The sequence below is a fragment of the Carassius auratus genome, chromosome 46 (assembly GCF_003368295.1).
Source record: "Carassius auratus strain Wakin chromosome 46, ASM336829v1, whole genome shotgun sequence".
In the NCBI taxonomy this organism is placed as follows: domain Eukaryota; kingdom Metazoa; phylum Chordata; class Actinopteri; order Cypriniformes; family Cyprinidae; genus Carassius; species Carassius auratus.
In genome coordinates, this window is record NC_039288.1 from 1077003 (window position 1) to 1093303 (window position 16301).

The 16301-nt window shown below is 37.0% G+C and overlaps 1 protein-coding gene across 1 annotated transcript in view; it reads left to right on the top strand.

Moving 5' to 3' along the window:
• Positions 1-16213, top strand: part of stk32a (serine/threonine kinase 32A) — a 66400-nt gene extending 50187 nt beyond the window's left edge. Inside the window, exons 7-13 of the mRNA XM_026234168.1 lie at positions 7082-7171; positions 7671-7774; positions 7945-8061; positions 8170-8295; positions 9041-9169; positions 14209-14273; positions 15112-16213. Coding sequence (XP_026089953.1) covers positions 7082-7171; positions 7671-7774; positions 7945-8061; positions 8170-8295; positions 9041-9169; positions 14209-14273; positions 15112-15223 — 743 coding nt within the window. The 3' untranslated portion in view covers positions 15224-16213. The remainder of the gene's footprint in view (positions 1-7081; positions 7172-7670; positions 7775-7944; positions 8062-8169; positions 8296-9040; positions 9170-14208; positions 14274-15111) is intronic.
• Positions 16214-16301: the final 88 nt, after the last annotated feature.

Sequence of the window (16301 nt, forward strand, 5' to 3'; positions counted from 1 at the left end):
GCATGTTAGAAACATGCTAATCATGTTAACATCATGCTAGCGACATGCTAGTAACTTGCTAATCATGCTAGCGACATGCTAGTAACTTGCTAATCATGCTAGCGACATGCTAGTAACTTGCTAATCATGCTAGCGACATGCTAGTAACTTGCTAATCATGCTAACGACATGGCTAGTCACTTGCTAATTATGCTAGCGACATGCTAGATACCTTGCTAATCATGCTAAGTACATGCTTGTCACATGATAGTCACTTGCTTGTAATGCTAACAATATGTTAATCACTGTCATTTTTATACTTCTTAAACAAATCTTTTTAAACTTTTTAAACTTTTCACATTTTCAAACTATCTATCTACCTATATATCTATCTAACTATCTATCTATCTTCTGACTGTCTATCTATCTATCTATCTATCTATCTATCTATCTATCTATCTATCTATCTATCTATCTATCATCTATCTATCTATCTATCTATCTATCTATCTATCTCTCTATCTATCTATATATCTATCTAGCTATCTATCTATCTTCTGACTGTGTCTATCTATCTATCTATCTATCTATCTCAGACTGAAAACCATCAAACTTAAAACTTTTTAAACTTAAACTTTTCAATCTTTTCAAACTTTTCAAACTTTTCAAACTTTTTCAGACTTTCTGGTCAGGCTTTCTCAAGCCAACTTAAAGTTTGTCTTGACGAACTTTTTTATCTAGTTGCTCTTTTTGTTGTTTTTGATTGCTTCCACTGTCTTCATCTGTAAGTCGCTTTGGATAAAAGCGTCTGCTAAATGAATAAATGTAAATGTAAATGTAAATGTAAACTTTCCAATCCACAAAAGCTTCTGTATAGTGGAAAATAGTTGTTTACATTTACACTAAGAAAAAACACTCTGGGCCTCTTCGGTCACTTTTGACTGAAAAAATGAAACATTTAAAAAAAAAAAAAAAAAAAAAAAAAAAGTAGCGTCATCAGATGGTGTCTTGGTGACTTTTTATATCCATACATTTGAAGGCTTCTGTCACTCTTGCCTATGAAAGTACCAAGTTTGACCCAAAAGTGAAGAGGCCCAGAGGGTAAGAACTGCCAGGTTCTCTCTGGAATCTGTGGTTATTCTATGACATTGCTGTGATAAGCCTGTCTTGGAGGCTTGATTATTAAGAGCGTACCATATTTGTCCTTTAATGTGCCTCAGGTGGACATCTGTTCCTGTGCTCGAGAACATCAGAGGGGTTTTCTATTTTGATCTAGGTTGCTTCTGTCTGTAGAGATTAATGTCTGTAGTCTCAGAGCAGTTGATTCAGATACAGATTGTGAATTTTTTTTTTCACCAGACAGCACTAAACACTTCTTATGGCTTTGACAGACTTTTATGACCCATATAATGCCTTTCCATTTCACACTCGTTCTGAGTAAATCCAATATTCAGTGAGTATTTTGTTTCTGTGGGTTGATTTAAGTCTGTAAATATATACTTGTGTACATGAACCAACAATTAAAAATAGTGCAGATAGAAGAGATTTACAAACTCGACTGAATGGATTGCTGTGGACTGCAGGCCAACGATTGGCTTAAATTCAATATCACTGAAATAAAACACACAATGCATTGAGTTTTAAAGTCTTTTGAAATATCTAATCAGTTCTTTAACACAATAATGTAATTTCCTAGATTGTATCCTCTATTAGGATGAGCATATACAACTTTAATCAACTTTTCAGCTTTTGTCTTTGCAATGCACACATATTTAGTTTTTACTGCTATCCCATGGCAGAATATATTTATGCTTGTGCTGCAAAAGAATACATATACACATCATACTGGAGCGATGTCTCCTAAAAGCTGTATTTATATGCTTCAGTGAGTTTGTGGATGTGGTATCTTTGTGAAATATGGAGTTATTTGGTTACCTAATGATGCAAAAAGATGAAAATGATTGATAAAAACGCTTGTACATCTTGCTTGTGTATTGATATGCGAAATAACCTCAGGATCTTAAACAAAGTACACTGGCAGCATTTAAAACTACATCAATATACTGATAATACTGTAATTTTTGGACATGGTACCATAGTAATATCATCTTTTTTGCACATTGACTTGACTTTAACGAGAACTCGGCCAATTTGAAGTTGCATTGCCTTAGGAGAATCATGTAATGATTTGATATAATGCTAAAATACCAAGATATTACCATCTGACTACCTTGTAGCATACTAACCCCCCACCAAAAAAAAACACACGGGTTTGTTAATACCTGAGGGTTAATAAATTACAGAATTTTTATTTCTAGAAAACTGTCCCTTTAAGTGCTGATGAAGCCCATGCCAAAACATCCATTTGCTTTTGACTGAAAGTCTGACAGTGCTGTTTTTAACCCCTGGAGGGTGTCTTGAAAGTGCTGACTCCTGCAGGCCTCACGTTTAGAGGAGGTGTTCTCCACAGCTCGCTGGACAGTTAGGGTTTTATTCCCTGAGGAACAAGAGGTACATTACCTCCATTGTCCCTTCTGCAGGAACCAAGAGCACTCAGACGCACAGAAAAACACTCTGCATTCTCACGCGTGAGAGAAAGTTAAAGAAGTGTGTCTTGAGACCTGCGCTTGTGCAACCAGAACCCGATATCTGTAAATAAAAATGGGGAGAGGTCACAATAATGTTCTGTTTAAAAGTAAAAAAAAAAAAAAAAGTCATGAAACGCTCGCAAACTCTATGGAAGATCAAGTGCAGCATTTAATAAAGTAATCCACAGTCGTGACAAACATGAAACAAAAGCCAAAAAAAAAAAAAAAAAAGCATTACAAGGTGCAAAAACCAGAAAACGCAGAGTAATTCTTCTGCAACCCAAATTTCAGTCATCCCAGTATATATACTCAGCTGAGCTAAATGATAAATCACACACAGCTGAAGGAAATGAGACTTAATAGTTCAGGCAAAGTGTTATGGGAGTTGGAGTCCAATGTAAATAATCAATAGTTCAGAATAGTGCCCTCTGGTGGCTATCAAGGGCATACCAGCTGCTGACTGTGACACACTTTAAATGAAAGTGAAAGTCATGACATTTGCCAAGTGTGGTGACCCATACTCAGAATTGGTGCTCTGCATTTAACCCATCCAAGTGCACACACACAGCAGTGAGAAGTGAACACACCATGAACACACACCCGGAGCAGTGAGCACACACACACACCGTGAACACACACCCGGAGCAGTGAGCACACGAGCACACACACACACACACACACACACACACACACACACACACACACACACACACACGGAGCAGTGGGCAGCTATAGATCCAGCGCCCGGGGAGCAACTGGGTGTTCAGTGCCTTGCTCAGGGACACTAGCCATGAGTATTGAGGGAGGAAGAGAGCATTGTTCATTCACTCCCTCCACCTACAACTCCTGCCAGCACCGAAACTCAAACCAGCGACCTTCTGGTAACTAGTCCAGCTCTGCAACCATTAGGCCACAGAGTATGTATGTGGAGTTTTTTTCTCAAAACCACATATATTTTTTAATAGCTTGTTGAAACTGCCACTTTTAGGGTATGAGGCAAAATGTGCAGTTTTTTTTGTGTGTTTGTCTCCTTTAAATGAAAATGAACTGGTGTTCCCGCCTCCCTTTCCAGACGATTGCAGAGCTTCAATAGCTCATGCTCGCAGGCTATAGTTTATAGTTTAGCTCGTGTGTTATAGTTTAACTGGTGGTGACCATGTTACTGATCCTCACATTGCTTCCAAATGCAATTTTTAACTACCACATTCATATTTATGATTATTCTTGTAGCGCGTGAAGGCATCATTAGTGAAACAGGCAAAGACAATGGTAGCTTTAGCAACATTAGCCTTACAGACAGCCAAGAAGCTCTTTTAGAAAACAAAACATGATGCGTGATGCTTACTTTGTCTGGAGTTTGGATGTTTGAGCTCGAAGCGTTGGTATTGATCCCTCTTTTAACTCCAGCGCTGAACTGACCCTCATTTTTGAAGCAGTCCGGTGTAAAATATTAGCACAATGTATAGGGACATTTCTTTAGAGAAATGAAAGTTAACCACTGTGTCCTCAGCGGTCTATGGAGACTCCTACTGTTTGTTCGTTGGTGCATCCCAACACATGGCACTTTTAATGGCTCTGTGGCACTGACATTGTGTCTCCAGCGGCTGCAGCAAGAGAACAGTAATGATGGACTGCTGCCTCTCACTCAGAGCTGTGCGTGTGCTAATAGAGCAGAGAGCGTCACAAATAGTCAGATCTCTGGAACTGCTAGTGTGGAGAGACGACTTATGATTTATTAGGATTATAGAACAATGACTGAGTGGATTTTTACCATTATAGGCTGGTTGTTTTCACACACTGCAGCAACACAACTGTGTTCAAACACCTTATAAAAGTTATATTTGTATTCTACGGCACCTTTAAGGTCCATTTATCACTATTAAAGGGGTCCTATTATGTTCTTTTACAAAGTCTTAATTTTGTTTTGAGGGTGTACTAGAACAGTCAAATTCAGAATTTGAAAAAACCTGCAATAATTAAATATGTTAAATAATACAAATATCGTTCATGTATTTAATCCCATTTTATAAATTATATATATATATATATATATATATATATATATATATATATATATATATATATATATATATAAATCTGAAGAGTGTTGAACTTTTTCTTCATGTGATCCTGAATGGCGGCACAGCTCAAGGGTTTGCTTGAGCTGCGCCCTCTACTGTACAGATGTGAATTTACATGTACTTTAGTCTGGTGTGTAAGGGCTTTTACTTTTGCCAAAAATATAACTTTTTATATCAACTCTTTCCTTGTCAGCGTTTTTGAAAAGAGCATTTTGTATGATTTTCACCAAAATTTCATGGCCTCCATAATATTTTGTTATATTATTTATAATATTTTTGCATCCTGACATGCAATGCATCAAAAATAAGGAACAGAGCATCTACTTAAAATAAAAAAAGGAAAAGAAAAAAAAAACTTTTATTCTAGAAAATCAAAAAGTCAGTGTTTGGAAGGGAAAGATGAGAAAAAGTAGCACAAAAGTAACGGAATACAGTACTTTCCATAAAAAGTAACACATTAAGTTACTTTTTTAAGGGAGTAACACAATATTGTAATACATTACTATTAAAAGTAACTTTTCCCAAAACTTTGAACTGTTTTGGCAGCTTGGTCTTGGTATCAGAACTCACAGGATGTTTTTGCACCACAGTGACCTCTAATGGTATGTTAAAACAACATTTTAACTTGACTTCTTAATTCATGTCCCCTTTAAAAACAAAAGACCGCAGCGGAATTGCTATGAATACAAATGAGATTGTTTCTCTGCAGGAAACTCTTTCATCTTCTCTTTATCACCGATGTCCATTGTCGGTGTGTAAACAATGCAGCTGCTGCATGAAGGTGTTTTACATTCATATCAGCACCGCACACATTCACAGCATCTACTCTGTCTGTGCTTTAGGGGCATATATGCACACACTTAGAGAAACTGAACCCCGTATACCCCCTTCCTTCTGTGTGTCGCATCTGCTCCGGTTCCCTCGTGCCCTGCGACGATGGCAGATCTTCATCAAGGTGAACGGCTGACTTTGGCTTTCGCGCTCCGGTCACTGTTATTTCTTCAGTGTCATTACCAGGAATGAGTAGAGGAACTGCCTCACAAATCAAATCTAACAAACTGTTTTATCAGGCTCGAATAGATTTTGGAAGGTGATGTTTCAGCATTTATACTGTGAGTCAAAGCTTCTGTTTTGGACTGAATGTATCGTAATAGAAGGAGGAGCACTGTTTGTAATGTGATGCCAAATTAGCCACCACAGTTTTTCAACATATGAATCAAAGTTGGGTCCAGGATGTAGAAATGTAAACCTTTTTTTAGAAACGACATTAAAGCTTTTTCTCTCATTAAGTGGTACATTCTTAGATTTTGGTAAAAACCTAGTGATGTTGATCAGTTTATTCTTAAGCCATTTATGGACTAACGCTGTCAAAGGAAAATGGTTTAACTCATTTACATGACCACACACACGTGTTGACAACTTATTGAGCACAATACATTTTAGAAAGTGCATGTGAATACACTTAATAATTGCCTGAGTTCTCATATCATTGTATGTTATAATGGTTTCTGATAGAGTTAGACATCTACTCTGTTACGTTGATTATTCCCTGTGTGTGTTTAAGCCCTCAGCTCATTCTGTTCTTGGTTTGGTGTTGGTGTTGTTAAACTCTTGGTTATCTCTTCTGTATTCTCTTGATGTATTAAAGACTTTAATTCTAGGGTCTTGCACAATGCATCACAGTGGTGTGACACTGACCCGATGGCAATGCATTTCATTAAAATAAAATAATGAATTTACCTAAATGCTTCTTCTATCGTGTCAAGTCTTAAAAAATGAGCCCATTTGGTAGATGCTGCAACTCTGCTATAACATTGCCAAAAGATTTCATTATGTTATAGTACTTACTTTAGGTGGCATTGGCATTGACTTCTTGTTTTGTGTTTTGATGCCTCTTAAAAGCATGGAAATGATTTATGCTTATGACTCCAGATAGATAAAAGTGTCGGGACTGTGCACATTGTTCGGTGTTGTCAGTGCATCATTTCCTGCGGCTCCAGAGTAAGTTCCAGAGCTGAGGTGCTTGCCTCAAAAAAGAAAATCAGATGCAAACAAGATGACATCATGAAGGTCACATACTTCCAGTCCTGCTCCAACTGAGCAGATGCCAATGAGATGAATGGGCATGCTAACAGATAGCTTTCTCCAGATATTAAAGACCTTGCAGGTATCAAGAGGCATTGATTTCATGATATAGTAGCGTGTCCCATGCTTTCAGCAGCGTGCACTTTCCCATCACCAGCAAAACAAATGCTTGCCAGTATGCAAATTGGGATGCAATGAGCATGAGACCATCGATCTCAGTGTAACCACTTTCATTTAACTAAAAGACTTTTTTATTTGCTTATATTTGTGTTTATATCTTGTAGCCTCATGTTAAATACAGTTGTCTACATTATATGGTTTTATTGAGCGTGCATCTCTTCTTTGCAGGTCATGCTCACCTGACAGATTTTAACATTGCTGCTATTGTGAAGGAAGACTTAAAAGCCACATCTATTGCGGGGACAAAACCGTACATGGGTGAGAGCTTTCATACTTCTCTATAACACTGAGAAGCTTCTAGTTATGCTTTATCTGTGTGATTTTTACCTTGTCATTAACTATTATACAGCTATTTTACAGAAGCGATTCAACTGTATTAGAAGTCAGTGAACCAAATCATGTTTTAAGGGGAAAAAATTTAATGTATTTTTGTATTTACCGGTAAAGTCCTTTCCAGTAATTTCACAGCAGTTCACTGGTATTACTGTGTGCTTTTGTGTAAATTATATGCATGTCATTGACTCAATTAATAATGCATTTAGCTAGATGATAATGCTATCATTTACTGACTGAGAATAAGGAGCTTAGAGCAACACGGAACCACAGATAGAAAAAAGACCAGAAAGTAGCATTGAATTAGCATTGAATTAGCATTGTTTTCAGCACTGTTCCATGCTGATTTCTTTTAAACAAGTGGGCTGTACAAATAACAGTACTTTTATTAGAATAATAATGATGAAAGCATATGTTGTTGCAGCTCCAGAGCTGTTCCAGTCGTTCGAGGGAACCCACCCGGGTTACTCGTTCGCAGTGGACTGGTGGTCTTTAGGGATCACTGCGTATGAGCTTCTCCGTGGACAGGTGAGGCTCTCTCTCAAACATCTGATCTGAGGTCAGTATTAGTGCAAGAATGACGTGAGCCATACATGCAGTAAGACATACACCAACCCTATTAGCCTCATCAAGTACTGCTGAGAATCAAACTGAAGAAGAAATAGATGTTTCATTGACTGTGGGTTTGACCTCCGTAGAGGCCGTACATCATGCGCACCAACACACCAGCCAATGAGATCCTGCACACTTTCCACATAGCGCACCCCTGTTACCCTGCGGCCTGGTCTACAGGGATCAGATCACTCTTACCAAAGGTAGCATTGATCACACAAATGGTGCTCTAGTCATGCTTTATTCACTGGATAATCCCAGTTACATCTCGTACCGTATGAAACATGCAGTGTGTCTGCTTCTGTGGTCAGCTGCTGTGTGTCAATGCTCAGAAGAGGATTTCCAGTCTCTCGGAGCTCCAGAACCTGGAATACCTCTCTGATGTCAACTGGGATGCTGTGCTCAGCAAACAAACCCCACCTGGCTTCCTCCCTAATGTGAGTTTATAACACACACACACACACACACACACACATGCACCTGCAGACGTTCCAGATATGAAGGATTTAAACTGCTTCCAAACCTGTATGAGTTTCTTCCTTCAGTTGAACACAAAAGAAGATGTTTTGAAAAATCCTGGTTGCTGGTAGCCATTGACTTCCATATTATTTTGGAAAAAATGATTGTTTGGTTCTCAACATTCATGAAAACATCTTCTTTTGTGTTCAGAACTTTCATTTTTTTGGGTGAATGACTCTTTGTAAAAATATCGAAACGTCAGGGGTTCATGATAATAAAGACAATTACAAAACCATACATATTGATGGTTTTCTCTATGTTCGGGTTACAGAACCAGAACATGTTTGCAGATGCGGCTGGTTTAATTTAGGTTACACTCTGCAAACCTCGAGCAGATTTATGGTGATTGATCTTATGGTGATGAGAGGTTTTCATGCCTTGAATCTCGGAAGAGAAGTGTCCATCAATGAAACACTACAAAAACACATTTTAGAAGCATTTTGTTGAGGTTATCTTTGCACATTTCTGTTTGCTTGTGGTAATTGTTCTCTATTCAGATTACCCACAAGAATTACTTATGCTGTTTCAAATGCACTGTAAAAATGTTCTGAGATCGGAGTAGCCCTGGCACTATTATAGCCACTTGCTCGAATATATTTTTCAATCTGTGCATAACTAATGTGAAGACATGCGTGATGTAAATGAGTGTTTGTATGATGGCAGAGGCGTCGACTAAACTGTGACCCCACATTTGAGCTGGAGGAGATGATCCTGGAATCCAAACCGCTGCATAAGAAGAAGAAGAGGCTGGCGAGGAAGACGAGGGAGAGCGGCTCTGACGGGTCTCCTCAGGTAGCAGCTCTTTTATTACTTCATAACGTCACAGTCACACCACAGTCTTTGTAAAAACAAACCTTGCTAACACTGTCAGCCACGTGGTTATGCAACAAGACATGAAACAATTGAAGTCCTGTTTATTACATGAACATGTTTCCCTTGAGTTCTTCTGCATTGGCTCTCTTCTCTGTTTGTCTGTGTGAATCATTTCTCTAAAGGATTTGTGCAATGAGAGATCAGAATTATTGACCTTTAGAAACATTAGCTTTTTTTGTATTTTATTTTGTTATTTTTTTGTTTTGTTGTTTTTTGATTCATGATACACACTCTGAAACTGTGGTGGTAAAAATAAAATAGACAACTATGCAAGATTTTCAAGACAAAAACGTGAGGAAAGAAGTGCGCTTAATTGTTTTTAATGTGCACTTGTAGTTTGCCTCAAATCTCAAAAGCTTTTTTTTTTTTTAAACTGTACTTGCAGATGATATGAATGAACTAAAGGCCACTTGAGTTTACTTCGAGAGACACTTCCATTAATCTCTTAATGCACTTTTAAAAAGTGCACTTAAAGCAATGTCAAATTAAAAGCTTTTAAATCATTCCGTTTCAATCTTTCGTTGTAAAGTACACTTATTTTGATGTGTGTGTTGACATATTAAAGCAGACATAAAGTACTTAATTAGAATATTCACTGTAGAGTATAATTAAATATCGCATTTAAAGTTAATATATTTTAAATTTACTAAATTAACATCATAACAAATCTTGTAGTTTCAAAAAATGTTAAATACATGACAATGGATGGAAGATTTGAGATCGGTCTGTTATTAACTTATTCTCCAGGATCAAATTGTGTTTTTTTTTTTTTTATTAGAGTATGAATAAATGATATTCAGAAGGGGATCTATGACTTCTGGAAGCACCTCTTTTAGTAGCTTAGATGGTCTACATGTTTTTGGTTTGGATGATTTAACAAGTTTATACAGTTCTTCCTTGATGGAGTTAGCGTTGTACGTGCACATTTTCTGAAGCAGTGGGGATCAATAACAGCGTCTGACCAGTCCTGCCCTGTCCAGTATCTGCTCCTGACTCTCTGTTTCTCTCAGACTTCCTCCCACTGACTCCATCTGTCCCTAAAGCCTCTCACTTCTCTCCTCCCACTCAAGTTTGTAATGTACGCAGAGAAGAGCTCGATCCAATCACAGATAAATGCAGCGGAAAATTGAACTCTTGTTGTGAGAACAGAATAAAGAGAAGCATCCCACAGTGACTGGCTCCCTTCCTGGAGCTCACTGGCCTCCGTTTCTTTAATCTGGGCTTCAATCCTCATCAGCACTGATTATTAGGAAAGTCACATATTTACAGCTGGTGTCGGGGAAAGTTACTTCTAAAAGTGATGCATTATATTGCATTACTCCCTATAAAAGTAACTAAATGCATGATTTTGAAATGGAAAGTTTGCATCGTATTCTGAGTGTGCATTTCACTGTTTTTATTGATTTGGAGGAATACTGAATCTGTTTTGTGTGAGATGAGTAACTGCATGTTCTAATTTAGTCTAGAACTGAGAGCCGTCAGACAGTATCTGGGAAAACAAAGGAACTTGCATCACTGATTTGAAAAAGTAACATTTATATTTGCATATAAATTGAAAAGCAATGCATTGCTTTTGTGGAGCATGACATACTGAGTGTTCAGAAACTTGTGGCTGAATTTCAAAGAGCTTTTATTGGATGTGTTGTGGAGGAGGCCTCTGCTGGATTGTAGCATGCTAAGCATCAGTCATGCTAACTCCAGGAAATCCCTGCACCGCTGGTGTAGTTGCATGGAGGGGCTTTCAAACACTTGACACCTGCTGACGCCTCAAAGTCACGACTGCACACATTTACACAGGCAGCACTTCCAGCTCCTGTCGTATTGCTTTGCAGTACACATTTTGTGTTATATTGGAGACATTTATGACCCTGTAATGCTTGATTCATGCCAGTCTCTCTCTGAACAGACTTTCAACTATCAGCTGAAATCTGCTCCACATTGTATCTTATTTTGACCAGGAACCATTCACTCAAGATAAAGTTCTGGATGAACAATCATAGCTTTGTTTCCACTTGGTTTTTAGGGTCATGTTTGGTCTAAGTCATTGTTAAGTAATGAAATTGTGGCCTTTATTATTGCAGGTTTGCATATGATGTTTGTTAGTTTTTTTTATTACCTGTGCAATTTGATATAAAATGAGTAATCTAGAACTTTGCTTTTTATTAAATTCAAGTTAAATCAAGACACTTATTTTATAACGCTTTACACAATGCAACTTGTTTCAAACAGTTTCAACAGGAAATTCACAAAAAGCAATATCTGAGCCTGACAAAAATAGAATAAAATCATATTCATTCTTGAAATTCACATCAGTTTTCAAATCAGTCTGGAAATCATGCTTTATAAATTTCTTCATATGCAGTTTTCCAAGAACGATGGGTTTAAATTAAGAATCTTATTTTAATTGATGTAAGCCATTGTGTGCCCCCTTAGAAGTGTGCTGATAAAATACAAAAATGTGTCATTCTTCTTCTTCTTCTTCTTCTAACAGTGTAGAGGAAAGCGTTAGTGCAGTTTGTACCTCCAGTGACCAGAGCTGGAAGTAAAAAAAAGTCCAGTGAAATCCACTGGAATCACTGAATGCTTTCGTACCTTGCATATTGACCTGTAAACACATTGTTCATGAAATGTGTGCTTTCAGACAGCTGTACCGCACACCTGCTGATGAAAGAGAAAGCTCTGCGGGATGCATGACTGACTTCTGGTTGCTTTATCATCATGAAGTGTTGTCAGTGTGATTGCTCCTGCAGGACTCTCTCTGACAGTCTGCTGCTGTAGCACCTGTAGTCAGCCACAAACCTGCAAGACAGCTAGTGCAGCAGGGCAAACTCATCGTCTGGAAGCTTCAGTCAAACTGATAACACTGCCCTGACCTGACAAAACTACACAAAATTCAGAAGACTATAAACATGCTCCATAAATTCACACTTCAGTTGCTTTAAAGGGTTAGTTCACCCAAAAATTAAAATTATGTCATTAATGACTCACCCTCATGTCGTTTCAAACCCTTGAGACCTCCGTTTATCTTCAGAACACAGTTTAAGATATTTTAGATTTAGTCCGAGAGCTCTCAGTCCCTCCATTGAAAGTGTGTGTACGGTCTACTGTCCATGTCCAGAAAGATACGAAAAACATAATCAAAGTAGTCCATTTGACATCAGAGGGTCAGTTAGAATATTTTGAAGCATCGAAAATACATTTTGATCCAAAAATAGCAAAAACTATGACTTTATTCAGCATTGTCTTCTCTTCCGTGTCTGTTGTGAGAGAGTTCAAATCAAAGCAGTTTGTGATATCCGGTTCTTGAACGAGTCACTCGATGTAACCGGATCTTCTTGAACCAGTTCACCAAATCGAACTGAATCGTTTTAAACAGTTTGCGTCTCCAATACACATTAATCTACAAATGACTTAAGCTTAAGAGGTCTCACGGGTTTGGAACGACATGGGGGTGAGTTATTACCTGTTACCTGTTATAGACTGTTAAACATGATGCTACATTTAAAACTTGTTCCTCCTTTAGGAATATGGCAGACAAAGTAAAATGTACATAGATATGGAGTAAAATAGCACTCACCTATCTTAGATGTTGATTTCAGATTAGGTGTTGATTGATTATCGGCACCGATATTAAGCTCTTTTATGGTTATCTGTTTTGTAAACTTCAAATCCAGTTTACCGATAGAAAAATTTAACATCATTTGAAGAAAGTTTTTGTCAGAACCCTTGTTATTCTTAATTTTGACATTCATTTTCATTTTTATACCACACATACAGTACATTACTGGTTGAAAGTTTGGGATCAGAACAATTTTTCTTCTGCTCATAAAGGCTGCATTTTATTATGTTTTATTATTATTTTATTTGTTTGAACCTGTGATAATTTTTTTCATGAAAAATACATATTTTCTAACAATATATACTACAGTTCAAAAGTTTGGGGTCATAAAATTGTGATTCTTTCTTTTTTAAATATATTAAAACTATTATTCAGCAAGGATGTGTTAAATTGTTAAGAAGTTATAGCAAAGATTTATATTGTTAGAAAACATTTTTATTTTGAATAAATGCTGTTCTTTTAACTTTTTATTCATCAAACATCCTAAAAGATCATGTGACACATGCTTGGGCAATGATGCTGATGGAAATTCATCATTGCATCACAAAAAGAAATTATATGAAAGGATATTAAAATAGAAACCATTATTCTATATTGTAATAAGATTTTGCAAGATTACTAGGGAGGGTGGGCTGTTCTGTATTTTGTATCAAATAAATGCAGCTTTGTTGAGCAAAAGATACTTCTTTAAAAAACATCACAAGTCTTACTGATCCCAAACTTTTAAATGGCAGTGTATATATATCGGTTCAAAATATCGGTTATTAGTCTACTTCATCTGTAATAATCGGTGTCAGGATCAGCCCTGAAAAAAACATATTGGTTGACTCCTATTTCAGATACTATCTGAAAGCACACCGCAGATGCCCACACTGGTCAAGTATTTGAATGTTGAACAGCAAACTCATCATAGTCACAGACTAATCAGCTGTGCTGTGTAGATAATGATGTGATAAAGGATAACCGATAACGGTTTTATTTATATAAAACCACTCCAAGTTTGGGTTTGGGAGGCCAAAGCTATCCTTTAATTTAAATTAATTAAAAAAAGAATTTAAAGAGAATAAAGAAAGAACTTGAATCTATGGTGGTTCATCGTTAAACCCCGCCTTCATAGATTTGATTGGCCATCTCAACAGACAAGCTCTGTTAGACCACCGCAGAATGAATGAATGAATGAATGAATGAATGAATGAATGAAGTCCATGTTCCATTATTAGAGGGGAATTTGTCCCCCTTCAGTGTTTATGTTGGTTACGACCCTGCTTATTTCACAAGCCATTCACTTAGTAGTATTTTATATGAAACATTACCTCATTCTTTTCTTTTGATTACACAGAATGGGCAACTCCAGCTGCGCTTAGAGAGTGTCCAAAGAGACTTCATCGTCTTCAACAGGGAAAAGTAAGACATATTAGGACAATTGAACAGGGTCATGTCCAGTTTCATGCATCTGTCTCCAATGTAAAGTAAATGTATGTTATTATTATTATTATAATTATTATTATTATTATTATTATTATTATTACTACTATAATTATTAATTTATTAGCAAAGTAATACCTTTACTCAAAATGCAGTTTTATATTAAACATATTTTCAACCTGATTGTCAAAGCATTTAATTGCAGGAATTTAATGAAAATTGTAATAGTTTTTATTTTTGTATTTTTCCTTTTTATTTAAATTTTAAGGAAACGTTTAGTAATTTTGTAGTGTTTCTGTGATTTTTTTATTAGAATTTTATGTCTGTATATTTATATAAATTTTAATTTAAGTTTTTTAGGGGCTCATTAGTTACTTTAGTAGCGTATACCAAGTACAACTTAAAATTTTCTTTCATTTTATTTCAGTTAACACTTTTTTTCAAGTAGCTTTTCAAGTATTCCCATGTCATCCAAGATGCTCATGTCGCAAAGAAATTACGGTTTTTGAGGGGAACATCCCAGGATTTTGCTCCATATAATGGACTTCAATGGAGACCGATGGGCTGAAGCTCCAAACTGCAGTTCCAATGCAGCAGAAAAAAAAAATTAGAGAATGTTTTCCTCAAAAAACAATTTGCGACTGAAGAAAGAGAGATCTTGTATGACATGGAGGTGAGTAAATGATCAGGACATTGTTATTCTGGAAGTGAACTAATCCCTCAACTCCAATAACCTTGCCTGAAGGTAACAACTGCACATTTTGATGCAGTGAAACTTTTGCATGACTAGATTTGTTGCCCTTTCTCTGTTTTGGAGGTTGAGGAAAACCAAAGCAGACGCTGAGACCAACAACCTCAGTGCAGAAGAGACGAACAAAGCCATTCAAGATGGACACAACAACAACGTCCAGCACTGTTTATCAAGTTAACGTCTGGACAGCGTTCCTCCTCCACTCGAAGCTGACGGCGGATGCAGCCATGGACTCCAGCAAATGCATGAGAAAATCCATACTGGGAGACTGCAACATCACGGATTCGAGAAGGAAGCATCAGAATTAACTGACGGCGTACGCTGCTTACCAGTGACATGCTGACTACACAATCACACACATACAGAAAGAACTGAATGATGCACCTGGCTGTGAAATGTGTGCCTTACTAGTTTAATGGATTTCTCTGATTTCCCAGATCCCCTTGGAGGCACGTGAAGATTTACTGTTGTCTTGTTCAGCAAGTGATCAGACCCCAGCCGTTCACCATGATTTATAAAGCTGCTCTTGTTAACATACGAACACAGAGAACAGAATGCAAAGATATTCATTTCACAGGATTCGTTCAAACGATGTAAATGTGAAGCTTGTGGAGCTGCAGAGGACTGTCATTCATGCCACTGAGCGCATTATTTGGCCTTTCTGGTTCTTTAGCCTTTTTTGGAGATTCATTGCTGGATTGTGAGCTGCTGACTTGAGATATTGACCACACTGTAAAGATCAAACAGTAATAAAATTATTTAATAGCATCATCTGACAAGTCTGACTAAGGTTTGCATATATAAAACCGTGGTATATTCACACCACGCTGGCTCATTTATAATATAAACATAAATACAGTTCATTTTCTTCTGTATGAAATAGGGCCTTATAAACTGTGTTAATATGAGGTTTTATTATTATTATGATTTATTTTGTTTTAGATTACACATTGCATTGTGTTGTAGGGCTAAATAAAATGCCCATGAACTTGAATGATGACATCCTGGCAGACATTTACCAGTATATTTCTCATACCTTTGTCTTACAGTGTAGGTCTCTTTTAAAGTTTAGTGGAACTAACACAACAATGAATCAATATCGCCACCTAGTGGTCGGGTATATATTAAATATTACAAACAGTCCACCCAGAAATATTATTTTTTCTAATTATCATCTAATTTAGAATTTGACACACACACACACACACACACACACGCACACACACACACACACACACACACACACACACACATAT